Source organism: Pristiophorus japonicus, chromosome 20, assembly GCF_044704955.1.
Source record: "Pristiophorus japonicus isolate sPriJap1 chromosome 20, sPriJap1.hap1, whole genome shotgun sequence".
Lineage (NCBI taxonomy): Eukaryota > Metazoa > Chordata > Chondrichthyes > Pristiophoridae > Pristiophorus > Pristiophorus japonicus.
Genome location: NC_091996.1, coordinates 90603414 through 90617640, shown reverse-complemented (window position 1 = coordinate 90617640; position 14227 = coordinate 90603414). Strand labels below are relative to the sequence as shown.

At 53.6% G+C, this 14227-nt stretch overlaps 1 protein-coding gene across 9 annotated transcripts in view; it reads right to left on the bottom strand.

The window, feature by feature from the left end:
• Positions 1–5687: 5687 nt before the first annotated feature.
• The window catches only part of nat16 (N-acetyltransferase 16), a 24172-nt gene continuing 15632 nt past the window's right edge, over positions 5688–14227 (bottom strand). For 8 of the 9 annotated variants that reach the window (XM_070863507.1, XM_070863503.1, XM_070863508.1 and 5 more), the window contains exons 3-4: positions 9397–9621; positions 5688–6891 (exon numbers count right to left, since the gene is read on the bottom strand). In XM_070863507.1, the coding sequence (XP_070719608.1) occupies positions 6337–6891; positions 9397–9621 (780 nt within the window). In that variant the 3' untranslated portion in view covers positions 5688–6336. The remainder of the gene's footprint in view (positions 6892–9396; positions 9622–14227) is intronic. The other variant, XM_070863510.1, reaches the window with a different exon arrangement.

The window sequence follows — 14227 nt, the reverse complement described above, 5'->3', positions numbered from 1 at the left end:
CTGTATATCATAAGCTCAAACTGTTGTGACCTTGGTCTCTTTATTGTAACTCCAGAGTGAGGAAGCAGCGTGGTAGACTGCCTGTTATATCTGCTTGCCCGGGGTGTGCAGGTGACCCTTGGGTCTCCCACAGTTTCCCCCCCATGATGGCAAGTCTTACACATCGGTAATGTTTACATACATAACATCTACTGTAAATGGTCCATGTCTCTGAGCCAAACAGGAGGGCGGGTATTACTACAGCTATGTAGACCATGAGCTTGGTGGCAGATTTGAGGGCCTGGTCTTCAAACACTCTTTCCCTCAGGAGGCCGAAGGCTGCACTGGCGCACTGGAGGCGGTGTTGAATCTCGTCGGCAATGTCTGCTCTTGTTGATAAGAGGCTCCCGAGGTATGGGAACTGGTCCACGTTGTCCAGGTGGAGTTGAGGAAGAAGATTAGCCATTGAATGACGGAGCAGGCTCGAGGGGCCGAATGGCCAACTCCTGCTCCTGTTTCTTATGTTCTTAAGGTTTTTTTTATTAACTTTCACCAGCAACAAAAGTAAAACCACGAATCCACCCCTGGTGCAGCATTGGATTTCATCAAATGTAGCGGATAAACAAAAGTTCAAACGTGTGTCAATTGCTCGTGTTCCCCTGACTAAAATGCTTCACTGCTTCACCGAATGAAAAACCTGCCGGACCAGTTCAACGCAGACACGGGGACACAGCTTAAAAGTCAATTTTAAACACAAAGCAAAACCAGGGAGCAGCAGAGACACAGCAGGTAAGCCTTGCAGTGTAACCCTGCGTAACTCAAAGCAGAAACCTGAGATTTCCGGCTCCTCTCCGCCTCCCGTTTTACGCCCCGGAGCGGCGGCAATGGCGGGGGGTGGGGGTGAGGTGTTCCGGGGCGGGGCGGTCTGCCTCCAGCGCCCCGCGGCGATCCCCGGGGTCGGGTTTAGCCGCGGCGCGGAGCAGCACCGCCCGGCAGAGCCACGCCCGGCGTGTGTGCGACGCCCCCTGGTGGCGACACCGGGCGCCAGTTTTGTCTCCCGCCCGCCCCGCAGCGACCGCCTGGGAAATCGGGGCGGGCCCACCATCCCCGACAGCGGAGAGGTGAGCGACGGACTCCTGAGGTAAGGGCGATCGGTTGTTCTTTTCATTCCTTCTGCGCTTTGTGTTGTGGCGGCGTGGGGCTGTGTGTCGGGAATGTTTCTGTGGTATTTATTTTAGTCTCCCCTCCCGGCCGCCAGGCGTCTCCGGGAGCGCTCCCGGCCCGGCTCTTTAACTCGGGAGCTTCCCACGCTAACGCCCCGAGAGAGGTGCACAACGCCTCCCTTATGGGCTGCGCCCCCCCTGACTCAGGGCCCAGCTGCCCAAACTTACCCACTGAGGCGCAAACTGTTCCCGGGCGCTAACTTTACCGCCCCGTCACCATTACCCCCCCCCCTCCGAGACCAACAAAGCTGTAAATCCACCCCCAAGCTGGTCGAGTTGACCCGAGAAGTCCGGGAGATCGGAAACCCATTTGAGAAAAGAATTCATCAGCTTAAGACTTCGGGGTCTCCCGATGTTGCCGCCTGGGTTCGCGCTCTGGAGGTGGCCGGCGATGGCAGCCGGGCTGGTTTCCGGGCGGACAGACCGCTTCCAGCGCCCCGGCGGGAAACGATTTGCCGCTTTCCCAGGGAAGCCTCTCCGAGGCCGGTTCTTCAGTCGCCCGGCCGGCCGAGCGCCCCGAGAGGGGTGCGCAAGGCCTCTCTTAGTGCTCCGCCCCACACCCGGGGCCCGACGGGTCAATTCTGTGGCTGCGGACGCAAACCTTACCGACCTCGCCATCACGAAACGACCAGAACCGAAAAAAAAACAGTCTCAAGCGACCGAATAGCAGAGCAGAGTCACCCCCCCAGCACCCCGCTCGCCCCGCCCCCACCCATCACTCCCCAACCCCCCCCCCCGCCCAGAGCCAAACCTCTACTTCATAAATAGAGGCACAAAAGCAAGCAAGTTATGATGAACCGGTATAAAACGCTGGCTCGGCCTCAACTGGAGTATTGTGTCCAATTCTGGGCATCGCACTTTAGGAAGGATGTGAAGGCCTGAGAGAGGGTGCTGAGCAGATTTAGGAGAACGGTTCCAGGGATGAGGGACTTTGGTTACGGGGATAGGCTGGAGAAGCTGGGGTTGTTCTCCTCGGAGCAGAGAGGGATGAGAGGAGATTTGATCGAGGTGTTCAAAATCAGGAGGGGTCTGGACAGAGTAGATCGAGAGAAACTGTTCCCATTGGTGGAAGGGTCGAGAACCAGAGGACATAGAAACATAGAAAATAGGTGCAGGAGTAGGCCATTCGGCCCTTCGAGCCTGCACCACCATTCAATATGATCATGGCTGATCATGCAACTTCAGTACCCCATTCCTGCTTTCTCTCCATACCCCTTGATCCCTTTAGCCGTAAGGGTCACATCTAACTCCCTTTTGAATATATCCAACGAACTGGCCTCAACAACTTTCTGTGGTGGAGAATTCCACAGGTTCACCACTCTCTGGGTGAAGAAGTTTCTCCTCATCTCGGTCCTAAATGCCTTACCCCTTATCCTTCGACTGTGACCCCTGGTTCTGGACTTCCCCAACATTGGGAACTTTCTTCCAGAATCTAACCTGTCCAGTCCTGTCAGAATTTTATATGTTTCCAAGAGATCCCTTCTCATTCTTCTAAACTCCAGTGAATATAAGCCCAGTCGATCCAGTCTCTCCTCATATGTCAGTCCTGCCATCCCGGGAATCAGTCTGGTGAACCTTCGCTGCACTCCCTCAATAGCAAGAATGTCCTTCTCAGATTAGGAGACCAAAACTGCACACAATACTCAAGGTGTGGCCTCACCAAGGCTCTGTACAACTGCGGTAAGACCTCCCTGCTCCTATACTCAAATCCAGGACACAGATTTAAGGCAGAAGAGCCAAAGGGGACAGGAGAAAAAATGTTTTTAACGCAGCGAGTGGCTAGGATCTGCAAGGCTACGGGGAAAGGCCGGGGGGAGTGGGACTAGCTGAAGTGCTCTTGGAGAGAGCTGGCACGTACTCGATGGGCCGAATGGCCTCCTTCTGTGCTGTTACCTTTCCTCTGATTCGATGAAAACAGTGTAGTCAGCAGAGCAGCGTAGACCTGCTTTGGCAGAGGAATCCAGGTCATGGAAATCGAGCTTGAACACATTTCCCACGGTTGCAGAGAGCTCAGTAAGAACAAGGACGTGCGGGGGTCAGAGGTCGGACCGTCGACCCTCCAGGGAGAGCTTTAAACTTGTCATTTGGGCTGAAATACCGTCAATATCAGAGCCAGGGGCAAACACGGGCCAGGACCCCCTCGCCCCCCCGAAATAGCGCCATCGGGGTCTTTGATGTCTACCTGAGAGGGCAGACAGGTTAATGACCGAGCCGAAAGACGGCACCTCCGACAGTGCAGCACTCCCGCATCACTGCACTGGGAGTGTCAGCCGAGATTTCTGTGCTCGAGTCTCTGGACTGGGACTCGAAGCCACGACCTGCTGACTCAGAGGAGAGCCAGAGCTAGGGGATTTGAGTACAGGGGCAGGGAGGTGTTACTACAGTTGTACAGGGTCTTGGTGAGGCCACACCTGGAGTATTGTGTACAGTTTTGGTCTCCTAACTTGAGGAAGGACATTCTTGATATTGAGGGAGTGCAGCGAAGGTTCACCAGACTGATTCCCGGGATGACGGGACTGACATATCAAGAAAGACTGGATCAACTGGGCTTGTATTCACTGGAGTTCAGAAGAATGAGAGGGGACCTCATAGAAATGTTTAAAATTCTGATGGGTTCAGACAGGTTAGATGCAGGAAGAATGTTCCCGATGTTGGGGAAGTCCAGAACCAGGGGTCACAGTCTAAGGATAAGGGGTAAGCCATTTAGGACCGAGATGAGGAGAAACTTCTTCACCCAGAGAGTGGTGAACCTGTGGAATTCTCTACCACAGAAAGTAGTTGAGGCCAATTCACTAAATATATTCAAAAAGGAGTTAGATATAGTCCTTACTACTAGGGGGATCAAGGGGTATGGCAAGAAAGCAGGAATGGGGTTCTGAAGTTGCATGTTCAGCCATGAACTCATTGAATGGCGGTGCAGGCTAGAAGGGCCGAATGGCCTACTCCTGCACCTATTTTCTATGTTTCTGTGTTTCTATGTAGCCACTAGCTGACACCCAAGGAGCGAGACAGCAGAATTATGAGGAGTTGAGAAGAATGAGAGGTGATCCTATTGAAACATGTAAGATAATGAGGGGGCTCGACAAGGTGAATGCAGAGAGGATGTATCCACTCATGGGGGTATCTAGAACTAGGGGATATAGTCTCAGAATAAGGGATCGCCCATTTAAAACGGAGATGAGGAGGAATTTCTTCTCTCAGAGGGTTGCAAATCTGTGGAATTCTCTGCCCCAGAGAGCTGTGGAGGCTGGGTCATTGAATATATTTAAGGCGGAGATCGACAGATTTTTGAGCGATAAAGGAGTGAAGGGTTATGGGGAGCGGGCGGGGAAGTGGAGGTGAGCCCAAGATCGGATCAGCCATGATCCTATTAAATGACGGAGCAGGCTCGAGGGGCCGAATGGCCGACTCTTGCTCCTATTTCTTATGTTCTGATGACCAGGGCCCTGTGCCCTAAGGCTGCATGAACAAACGCTGAGGCGAACTGGGGTCGCGGCCATTTATTCAGGTGTCCGCAGCGGCCACCCGAACGAGGACCCATCTATATGTAAATCAGGACCCGAACACCTGTTTCAGGCCAGCTCACCCAAAATTGGGCCGCCTGGCGATGTTGGGCCTACTCGGGCCCAGAGCTCCTCAGTGGGCGAAAGGTCGGCTGCCAACGAGAGGGAGGTTTTTCTTCATATAAAAATGTTCCCGTGGTACCGGGACACGGAGGGGAGCCAATAGGAAAGCTCCTCTTCCCCCAAACCAGAATTTACTGGGACCTTATACCAAAGGCTGAATCCCTCCCCCAACCCCTCCCCCAATCCCTCCCCAACCCAAACCACTCACCCAACCCAAACCACTCACCCAACCCAACCCCCTCCTCTAACCCCTCCCCCAACCCCCTCCCCCAACCTAAACCACTCCCCCAACCCAACCACTCCCCCAACCTAAACCACTCCCCCAACCCAACCACTCCCCCAACCTAAACCACTCCCCCAACCCAAACCCATCCCCCAACCTAAACCACTCCCCCAACCCAACCACTCCCCCAACCCCCTCCCCCAACCTAAACCACTCCCCAACACAACCACTTCCCATAACCCAACCGCTTCCCCCAACCCAACCATTCCCCGAACCCTTCCCCTAACCCAACCCATTCCCTCACCCAATGCAACCCCTACTCCCAACCCATCCCCCTCTCCCAACCCCTCTGCCCTTACCCGGCCTGGGCCTATATGTGACTCCAGGCCCACAGCAATGTGGTTGACACTGAAGTGTGGGCCTGTGAATATGCGCGTGAGTCCCTGGAGTGGGACTTGAACCCGGGACCCCTGGATCCTGAGGCCGAGAGCGCTGCCCACTGAGCCACATGGCGGGGAAAGCGTATCAATAGAAGCCTTGCAAGTCTCGAACTGCTAACTGTAATGTATTTGCTTCATGGGTTCGTTGCTTAAGAATTCACCGCAACAGATTGCTATTAAGAACTAGTTGGTTTATTAGCAAAGGTTTAACAATCACACGACACATTACCGGTTCATCCACCAGGCTCACAATCACCTGCCCCATCGTGGATCCCCCGAACCCAACTGGCCGGGGTTTTATTGAGTCTTGTGAACATCACGTGACTGGCTAAGCCACTCCCAACTCAACAGCTCTACAACTATTTCGGTTGAACATTAATGCAAGTGCCCCTTGAGTAAAGGGGGCACTAAAAACAACTAATTAACAAATTAAACTTTTAACATTAAATGGATCAAATTAAAATTTGGTAGCCGGGGGTGATGATGCACTCCAGTCCCTGCGACGCCCACCTCTCGCGGAAGGCCGCGAGCGTACCGGTGGACACCGCGTGCTCCATCTCCAGGGACACCCTGGCTCGGATGTAACCGCGGAAGAGAGGCAGGCAGTCGGGCTGAACGACCCCCTCGACCGCCCGCTGCCTGGACCGGCTGACGGGCCCCCTTTGGCCGTGCCCAGGAGCAGGCCCGCGAGGAGGCCCTCGGACCGGCCCCGCTCCCCCCTCCGCACAGGGTGCCCAAAGATCAGGAGCGTGGGACTGAAGTGCGACCAGAATTTGAGGAGCAGACCCCGTGAGCATGCCGACAGGGGCGGACATTACCCCCCCGACCAGCTCAGGCGGACAGGTCTAAATACCTGTCTCCAGCACATACTGGCCCCCGAAGTCCCTGTCGTTGGACAGGCCTAAGGCCCTCTGGCAGAACGAGTGCATTTGCTGCCACAGGGAGGGCTCCATGTACAGGAGGCAGTAGACGGGACCCGGCAACGTGCCGATCGCGCCCCGCAGCTGAGCCAGGAACTGGGATCTGGCCCCGGGCAGCTGCTTGCCAAATATGTCGATGTTGAGGCGCTGCCAGCCGGCGCCCATGGGTATGCTGTAGGGGGCTTGGCAGAGGCTCAGCACGCTCGGCTCGTCCTTGCTGTCCGCCATCCAGACGAGGTCCCGCTTCAGCAACGTCTCCAGGTTGCTCCGCGACGCTTTGTACGGCGCCCAGTCCTGAACGATGGTCTCCCCCGGCAGCACGTCCCGCACCACGCCCGGGCTCAGGAACACCCTCCGCACGTCGTCGGCCCCGAGCACGACGGGCTCTTCCCATCCCGCCCCACTCGCTTTCATCTGCTCCACGGCCGCTTCCAGCTTGGGGAGGATTTCCGCCGCCTCGAAGCACAGCGCCAGTATCTCCTGCGGAGCAAGAAAAGGCAGAGCTCGCGTTTACATCGCGCCTTGCGCCGCCGTCTACTCCTTACGGCATCACTAACGCGCGCTCGACACAAGGCGGCCCTCACTGCAAACCCTCATCACGTGACACTGTGACATGACCCTTTTGTTGTATTTACATCAGGAGCTGCGCTACCACAGCAGGCCACTGGGTGGAGCAGTCGCCCACTAGGGGGAGCTCTATGTCGCAAGGACGCCCCCCCAGGAGCTTCACAAGACAATGAAGCACTTTCTATGCACTCAAATCCTTTTGCAATGAAGGCCAACATACCAGTTGCCTTCCTAACTGCTTGCTACACCTGCATGTTTGATGAGCAATTGGTGGTGGCAATGTGGGTCCATTTTCAGGAGGGGTTTCAGAGAAACATAGAAACATAGAAAGTAGGTGCAGGAGTAGGCCATTCGGCCCTTCGAGCCTGCACCACCATTCAATATGATCATGGCTGATCATGCAACTTCAGTACCCCATTCCTGCTTTCTCTCCATGCCCCTTGACCCCTTTAGCCATAAGGGCCACATCTAACTCCCTTTTGAATATATCTAACGAACTGGCCTCAACAACTTTCTGTGGTAGAGAATTCCACAGGTTCACAATTCTCTGAGTGAAGAAGTTTCTCCTCATCTCGGTCCTAAATGGCTTACCCCTTATCCTTAGACTGTGTCCCCTGGTTCTGGACTTCCCCAACATCAGGAACATTCTTCCTGCATCTAATCTGTCTAATCCCATCAGAATTGTACATGTTTCTATGAGATCCCCTCTCATTCTTCTAACTTTCAGTGAATAGAAGCCTAGTCGATCCAGTCTTTCTTCATATGTAAGTCCTGCCATCCCGGGAATCAGTCTGGTGAACCTTCGCTGCACTCCCTCAATAGCAAGAACATCCTTCCTCAGATTAGGAGAACAAAACTGTACACAATATTCAAGGTGTAGCCTCACCAAGGCCCTGTACAACTGCAGTAAGACCTCCCTGCTCCTATACTCAATTCCTCTCACTATGAAGGCCAACATGCCATTTGCCTTCTTCACCGCCTGCTGTACCTGCATGCCAACTTTCAATGACTGATGAACCATGACACCCATGTCTCGTTGCACCTCCCCTTTTCCTAATCTGTCACCATTCAGGTAATATTCTGCCTTCCTGTTTTTGCCACCAAAGTGGATAGCCTCACAGTTATCCACATTATACTGCATCTGCCATGCATTTGCCCACTCACCTAACCTGTCCAAGTCACCCTGCAGCCTCTTAGCGTCCTCCTCACAGCTCACACCGCCACCCAGCTTAGTGTCATCTGCAAACTTGGAGATATTATATTCAATTCCTTCGTCTAAATCATTGATGTATATTGTAAACAGCTGGGGTCCCAGCACTGAGCCCTGCGGTACCCCACTAGTTTCGCTAGAGGAGGTAGGGAGGGATAAACTGTTTCCACTGGCAACCAGAGGTCGCAGCTTTGAAATAATCGCCACAAGAGCTAGAGGGGAAATGAGGAGAGATTTCTTCACACAGAGGATCTGGAGCGCTGACCTCAAAGGCTGGTGAAACGAGATTCCACAGGAACGTTCAAAAGACAATTAGACATGTGTTTGAAGGGGACTAATTTGCAGGGTTGTGGGGAGAAAGCTGGAGGTGTGGGACTAAATGGCTCTTTCACAGAGCCGGCACAGGCCTGATGGGCCCAATGGCCTCCATCTGTGCTCTAAGGAGCTATGATATTCTAATGATTATTAACGATCATTGGAACTCAATTCCTATGGAAGCCAAACATCTGCCTTTGAACCCTTGTGACAAACTTTGCAATCGAAGGTCCCATTCCCCAACACTATCTACAGGATGTACTCGATCAACTCCGCTGGGCGGGCCACATAGTCCGCATGCCCCGACACGAGACTCCCAAAGCAAGCGCTCTACTCGGAACTCCTTCACAGCAAACGAGCCGAAGGCGGGCAGAGGAAACGTTACAGGGACCACCCTCAAAGCCTCCCTGATAAAGTGCGACATCCCCATCGACACCTGGAGTGCCTGGCCCAAAGACCAGTCTGCCCTAAGTGGAGGAAGTGCATCCGGGAGGGGCGCTGAGCACCTCGAGTCTCGTCGCCGAGAGCGTGCAGAAATCAAGCGCAGGCAGCGGAAGGAGCGTGCGGCAAACCAGTCCCACCCTCCCCTTCCCTCAACCACTGTCTGTCCCACCTGTGACGGAGAACGTGGCTCTCGTATTGGACTGTTCAGCCACCTACGGACTCATTCTAAGAGTGGAAGCGAGTCTTCCTCGATTCCGAGGGACTGCCTATGATGATGATGCCCTGCAGCAACTTGCCAAAGCCTCCTCGGCAGCCCCCCACCCTCCCAGACCTCGCGAGCTCCGCGCCCCTCCACCCCCCCCCCACAAAGGTCAAGGCCGAACACGGATTGCCGTGGCAGCCGGGTGAAAGGAGCCATTGCCCGCGGTGACCCTGGCGCGTGGCCTCACCTGTTTACATACCAACTGGAACTTGACAAAGACCTCCGGCCCCAGGGGTCTGCTTCTGGTGCATCGCCGCAGCTCCAGCTCCGGGAACTGGGCCTTGGTCAGCTCCAAGCAATGTCTCTGGATCAGGCCTGCCACCCCTTTGCCCCTCTCCGCTGGCGCCACTCTCAACCCTTCCACCACCGCCGTATGCCCGTCATCCACAACATTCACCGACACCAGGGCGATCTGCCAACAACAACAAGACGGTGAATTTGCATAGAGCCGCTCGCACAGTACAACGTCCCCGGGGCGCCCCACAGACGCATCGTCAGGCAAAAATACGACACCGAGCCATGAAAGGAGATATTAGGGCAGGTGATCAACGGTTTAGTCAAAGTGGTGGGTTTTAAGGAGCGTCTCAAAGGAGGAGAGATTTAGGAAGGGAATTCCAGAGCTTGGGGCCCAGGCAGCTGAAGGCACGGCCTGCAATGGTGGAGCGATGGAAATTGGGGGATGGGCAAGAGGCCAGAATTGGAGGGGCGCGGAGATGTCGGGTGGGGGGCAGGGTTGGAGCAGGTTTCAGAGATAGGGAGGGGGCAAGGCCCTGGTTGGAAAGCAGGGATGGCAATTTTTAGAGAGAGGTGTTGCTTAACCGGGAGCCAATGTAGTTCAGCGAGCACAGGGGGTGATGGGTGAGCGGGACTCGGTGCGAGTTAGGACACGGGGCAGCGAGCACAGGGGGTGATGGGTAGGTGGGACTCGGTGCGAGTTAGGACACGGGGCAGCGAGCACAGGGGGTGATGGGTGAGCGGGACTCGGTGCGAGTTAGGACACGGGGCAGTGAGCACAGGGGGTGATGGGTGAGCGGGACTCGGTGCGAGTTAGGACACGGGGCAGCGAGCACAGGGGGTGATGGGTGAGCGGGACTCGGTGCGAGTTAGGACACGGGGTCAGCGAGCACAGGGGGTGATGGGTGAGCGGGACTCGGTGCGAGTTAGGACACGGGGCAGCGAGCACAGTGGGTGATGGGTGAGCGGGACTCGGTGCGAGTTAGGACACGGGGCAGTGAGCACAGGGGGTGATGAGTGAGCGGGACTCGGTGCGAGTTAGGACACGGGGCAGCGAGCACAGTGGGTGATGGGTGAGCGGGACTCGGTGCGAGTTAGGACACGGGACAGCGAGCACAGGGGGTGATGGGTGAGCGGGACTCGGTGCGAGTTAGGACACGGGGCAGCGAGCACAGGGGGTGATGGGTGAGCGGGACTCGGTGCGAGTTAGGACACGGGGTCAGCGAGCACAGGGGGTGATGGGTGAGCGGGACTCGGTGCGAGTTAGGACACGGGGCAGCGAAAACAGGGGGTGATGGGTGAGCGGGACTCGGTGCGAGTTAGGACACGGGGCAGCGAGCACAGGGGGTGATGGGTGAGCGGGACTCGGTGTGAGTTAGGACACGGGGTCAGCGAGCACAGGGGGTGATGGGTGAACGGGACTCGGTGCGAGTTAGGACACGGGGCAGCGAGCACAGGGGGTGATGGGTGAGCGGGACTCGGTGCGAGTTAGGACACGGGGACAGCGAGCACAGGGGGTGATGGGTGAGCGGGACTCGGTGTGAGTTAGGACACGGGGTCAGCGAGCACAGGGGGTGATGGGTGAGCGGGACTCGGTGCGAGTTAGGACACGGGGCAGCGAGCACAGGGGGTGATGGGTGAGCGGGACTCAGTACGAGTTAGGACACGGGGCAGTGAGCACAGGGGGTGATGGGTGAGAGGGACTCAGTGCGAGTTAGGACACGGGGGCAGCGAGCACAGGGGGTGATGGGTGAGCGGGACTCGGTGCGAGTTAGGACACGGGCAGTGAGCACAGGGGGTGATGGGTGAGCGGGACTCGGTGCGAGTTAGGACACGGGGGCAGCGAGCACAGGGGGTGATGGGTGAGCGGGACTCGGTGCAAGTTAGGACACGGGGGCAGCGAGCACAGGGGGTGATGGGTGAGCGGGACTCGGTGCAAGTTAGGACACGGGGGCAGCGAGCACAGGGGGTGATGGGTGAGCGGGACTCGGTACGATTTAGGACACGGGGGCAGCGAGCACAGGGGGTGATGGGTGAGCGGGACTCGGTGTGAGTTGGGACACAGGGCAGTGAGCACAGGGGGTGATGGGTGAGCGGGACTCGGTGTGAGTTGGGACACAGGGCAGTGAGCACAGGGGGTGATGGGTGAGCGGGACTTTATGCGAGTTAGGACACGGGGCAGCGAGCACAAGGGCTGATGGGTGAGCGGGACTCGGTGCGAGTTAGGACACGGGGCAGCGAGCACAGGGGGTGATGGATGAGCGGGACTTTATGCGAGTTAGGACACGGGGTCAGCGAGCACAGGGGGTGATGGGTGAGCGGGACTTTATGCGAGTTAGGACACGGGGCAGCGAGCACAAGGGCTGATGGGTGAGCGGAACTCGGTGCGAGTTAGGACACGGGGCAGCGAGCACAGGGGGTGATGGATGAGCGGGACTTTATGCGAGTTAGGACACGGGGCAGCGAGCACAGGGGGTGATGGGTGAGCGGGACTCGGTGCGAGTTAGGACACGGGGCAGCGAGCACAGGGGGTGATGGGTGAGCGGGACTCGGTGCGAGTTAGGACACGGGGCAGCGAGCACAGGGGGTGATGGGTGAGCGGGACTCGGTGCGAGTTAGGACACGGGGCAGCGAGCACAGGGGGTGATGGGTGAGCGGGACTCGGTGCGAGTTAGGACATGGGGCAGCGAGCACAGAGGGTGATGGGTGAGCGAGACTCGGTGTGAGTTAGGACACGTGGACAGCCGAGTTTTGGATGAGCTTAGGGATTAGGAGGTTGGTAGGCCGGCCGGGGGGGGGGATTGGAATAGTCGAGTGTGGAGGTAACGCAGGGCGTGGCTGAGGGCTTCAGCAGCAGATGGGCTGAGGCAAGGGCGAAGACGGGCGATGATACAGCGGTGGAAGTACGCGCTCTTGGTGAGGGGGAGGGTAACATGGGGTCAGGAGCTCAGCTCGGGGTCAAGTGGGTGTTGGTTGAGGGATAAATATCGGTCGGGACACCGGGGGCGAATTTCCCCCCCCTGGCCTTCGTCCAATAGCAGACGTGGAAACATTTCCATCAACATGATAGGACGGATGAGGGCCTCGGTTTAGCATCTATATATAATGCCGGAGAGGGGGAATTGGAGACTTGGGGGGAGCGGGGGAACGGAGGTGGGGGGAGGAAGTTCAGAGCTGGACATCAGTGTGTGTTTCTTGCCCGTACATTTTTTCAGGTGCCTGCAGCGGCCAACCGAACCAGGCCCCGTCCCTTTGTAAATCAGGACCCGAACACCTTGGGAGGGTTTGTATAGTATGAATGTCTAAATACTGGTTTGTAAAGTATGAATTCTTAAATATTGGTTTGTATAGTATGAATGTCTAAATACTGGTTTGTAAAGTATGAATTCTTAAATATTGGTTTGCATAGTATAAATGTCTAAATACTGGGTTTGTATAGTATGAATGTCTAAATACTGGTTTGTATAGTATGAATGTCTAAATACTGGTTTGTATAGTATGAATGTCTAAATACTGGTTTGTATAGTATAAATGTCTGAATACTGGTTTGTATAGTATGAATGTCTAAATACTGGTTTGTATAGTATAAATGTCTAAATACTGGTTTGTATAGTATGAATGTCTAAATACTGGTTTGTATAGTATGAATGTCTGAATACTGGTTTGTATAGTATGAATGTCTGAATACTGGTTTGTATAGTATGAATGTCTGAATACTGGTTTGTATAGTATGAATGTCTGAATACTGGTTTGTATAGTATGAATGTCTGAATACTGGTTTGTATAGTATGAATGTCTAAATACTGGTTTGTATAGTATGAATGTCTGAATACTGGTTTGTATAGTATGAATGTCTAAATACTGGTTTGTATAGTATGAATGTCTGAATACTGGTTTGTATAGTATGAATGTCTGAATACTGGTTTGTATAGTATGAATGTCTAAATACTGGTTTGTATAGTATGAATGTCTAAATACTGGTTTGTATAGTATAAATGTCTGAATACTGGTTTGTATAGTATGAATGTCTGAATACTGGTTTGTATAGTATGAATGTCTAAATACTGGTTTGTATAGTATAAATGTCTGAATACTGGTTTGTATAGTATGAATGTCTAAATACTGGTTTGTATAGTATGAATGTCTAAATACTGGTTTGTATAGTATGAATGTCTAAATACTGGTTTGTATAGTATGAATGTCTGAATACTGGTTTGTATAGTATAAATGTCTGAATACTGGTTTGTATAGTATGAATGTCTAAATACTGGATTGTATAGTATAAATGTCTAAATACTGGTTTGTATAGTATGAATGTCTGAATACTGGTTTGTATAGTATGAATGTCTAAATACTGGATTGTATAGTATAAATGTCTAAATACTGGTTTGTATAGTATGAATGTCTAAATACTGGTTTGTATAGTATGAATGTCTGAATACTGGATTGTATAGTATGAATGTCTGAATACTGGATTGTATAGTATAAATGTCTAAATACTGGTTTGTATAGTATGAATGTCTGAATACTGGTTTGTATAGTATGAATGTCTAAATACTGGATTGTATAGTATAAATGTCTAAATACTGGTTTGTATAGTATGAATGTCTAAATACTGGTTTGTATAGTATGAATGTCTGAATACTGGTTTGTATAGTATAAATGTCTAAATACTGGTTTGTATAGTATGAATGTCTAAATACTGGTTTGTATAGTATGAATGTCTAAATACTGGTTTGTATAGTATGAATGTCTAAATACTGGATTGTATAGTATAAATGTCT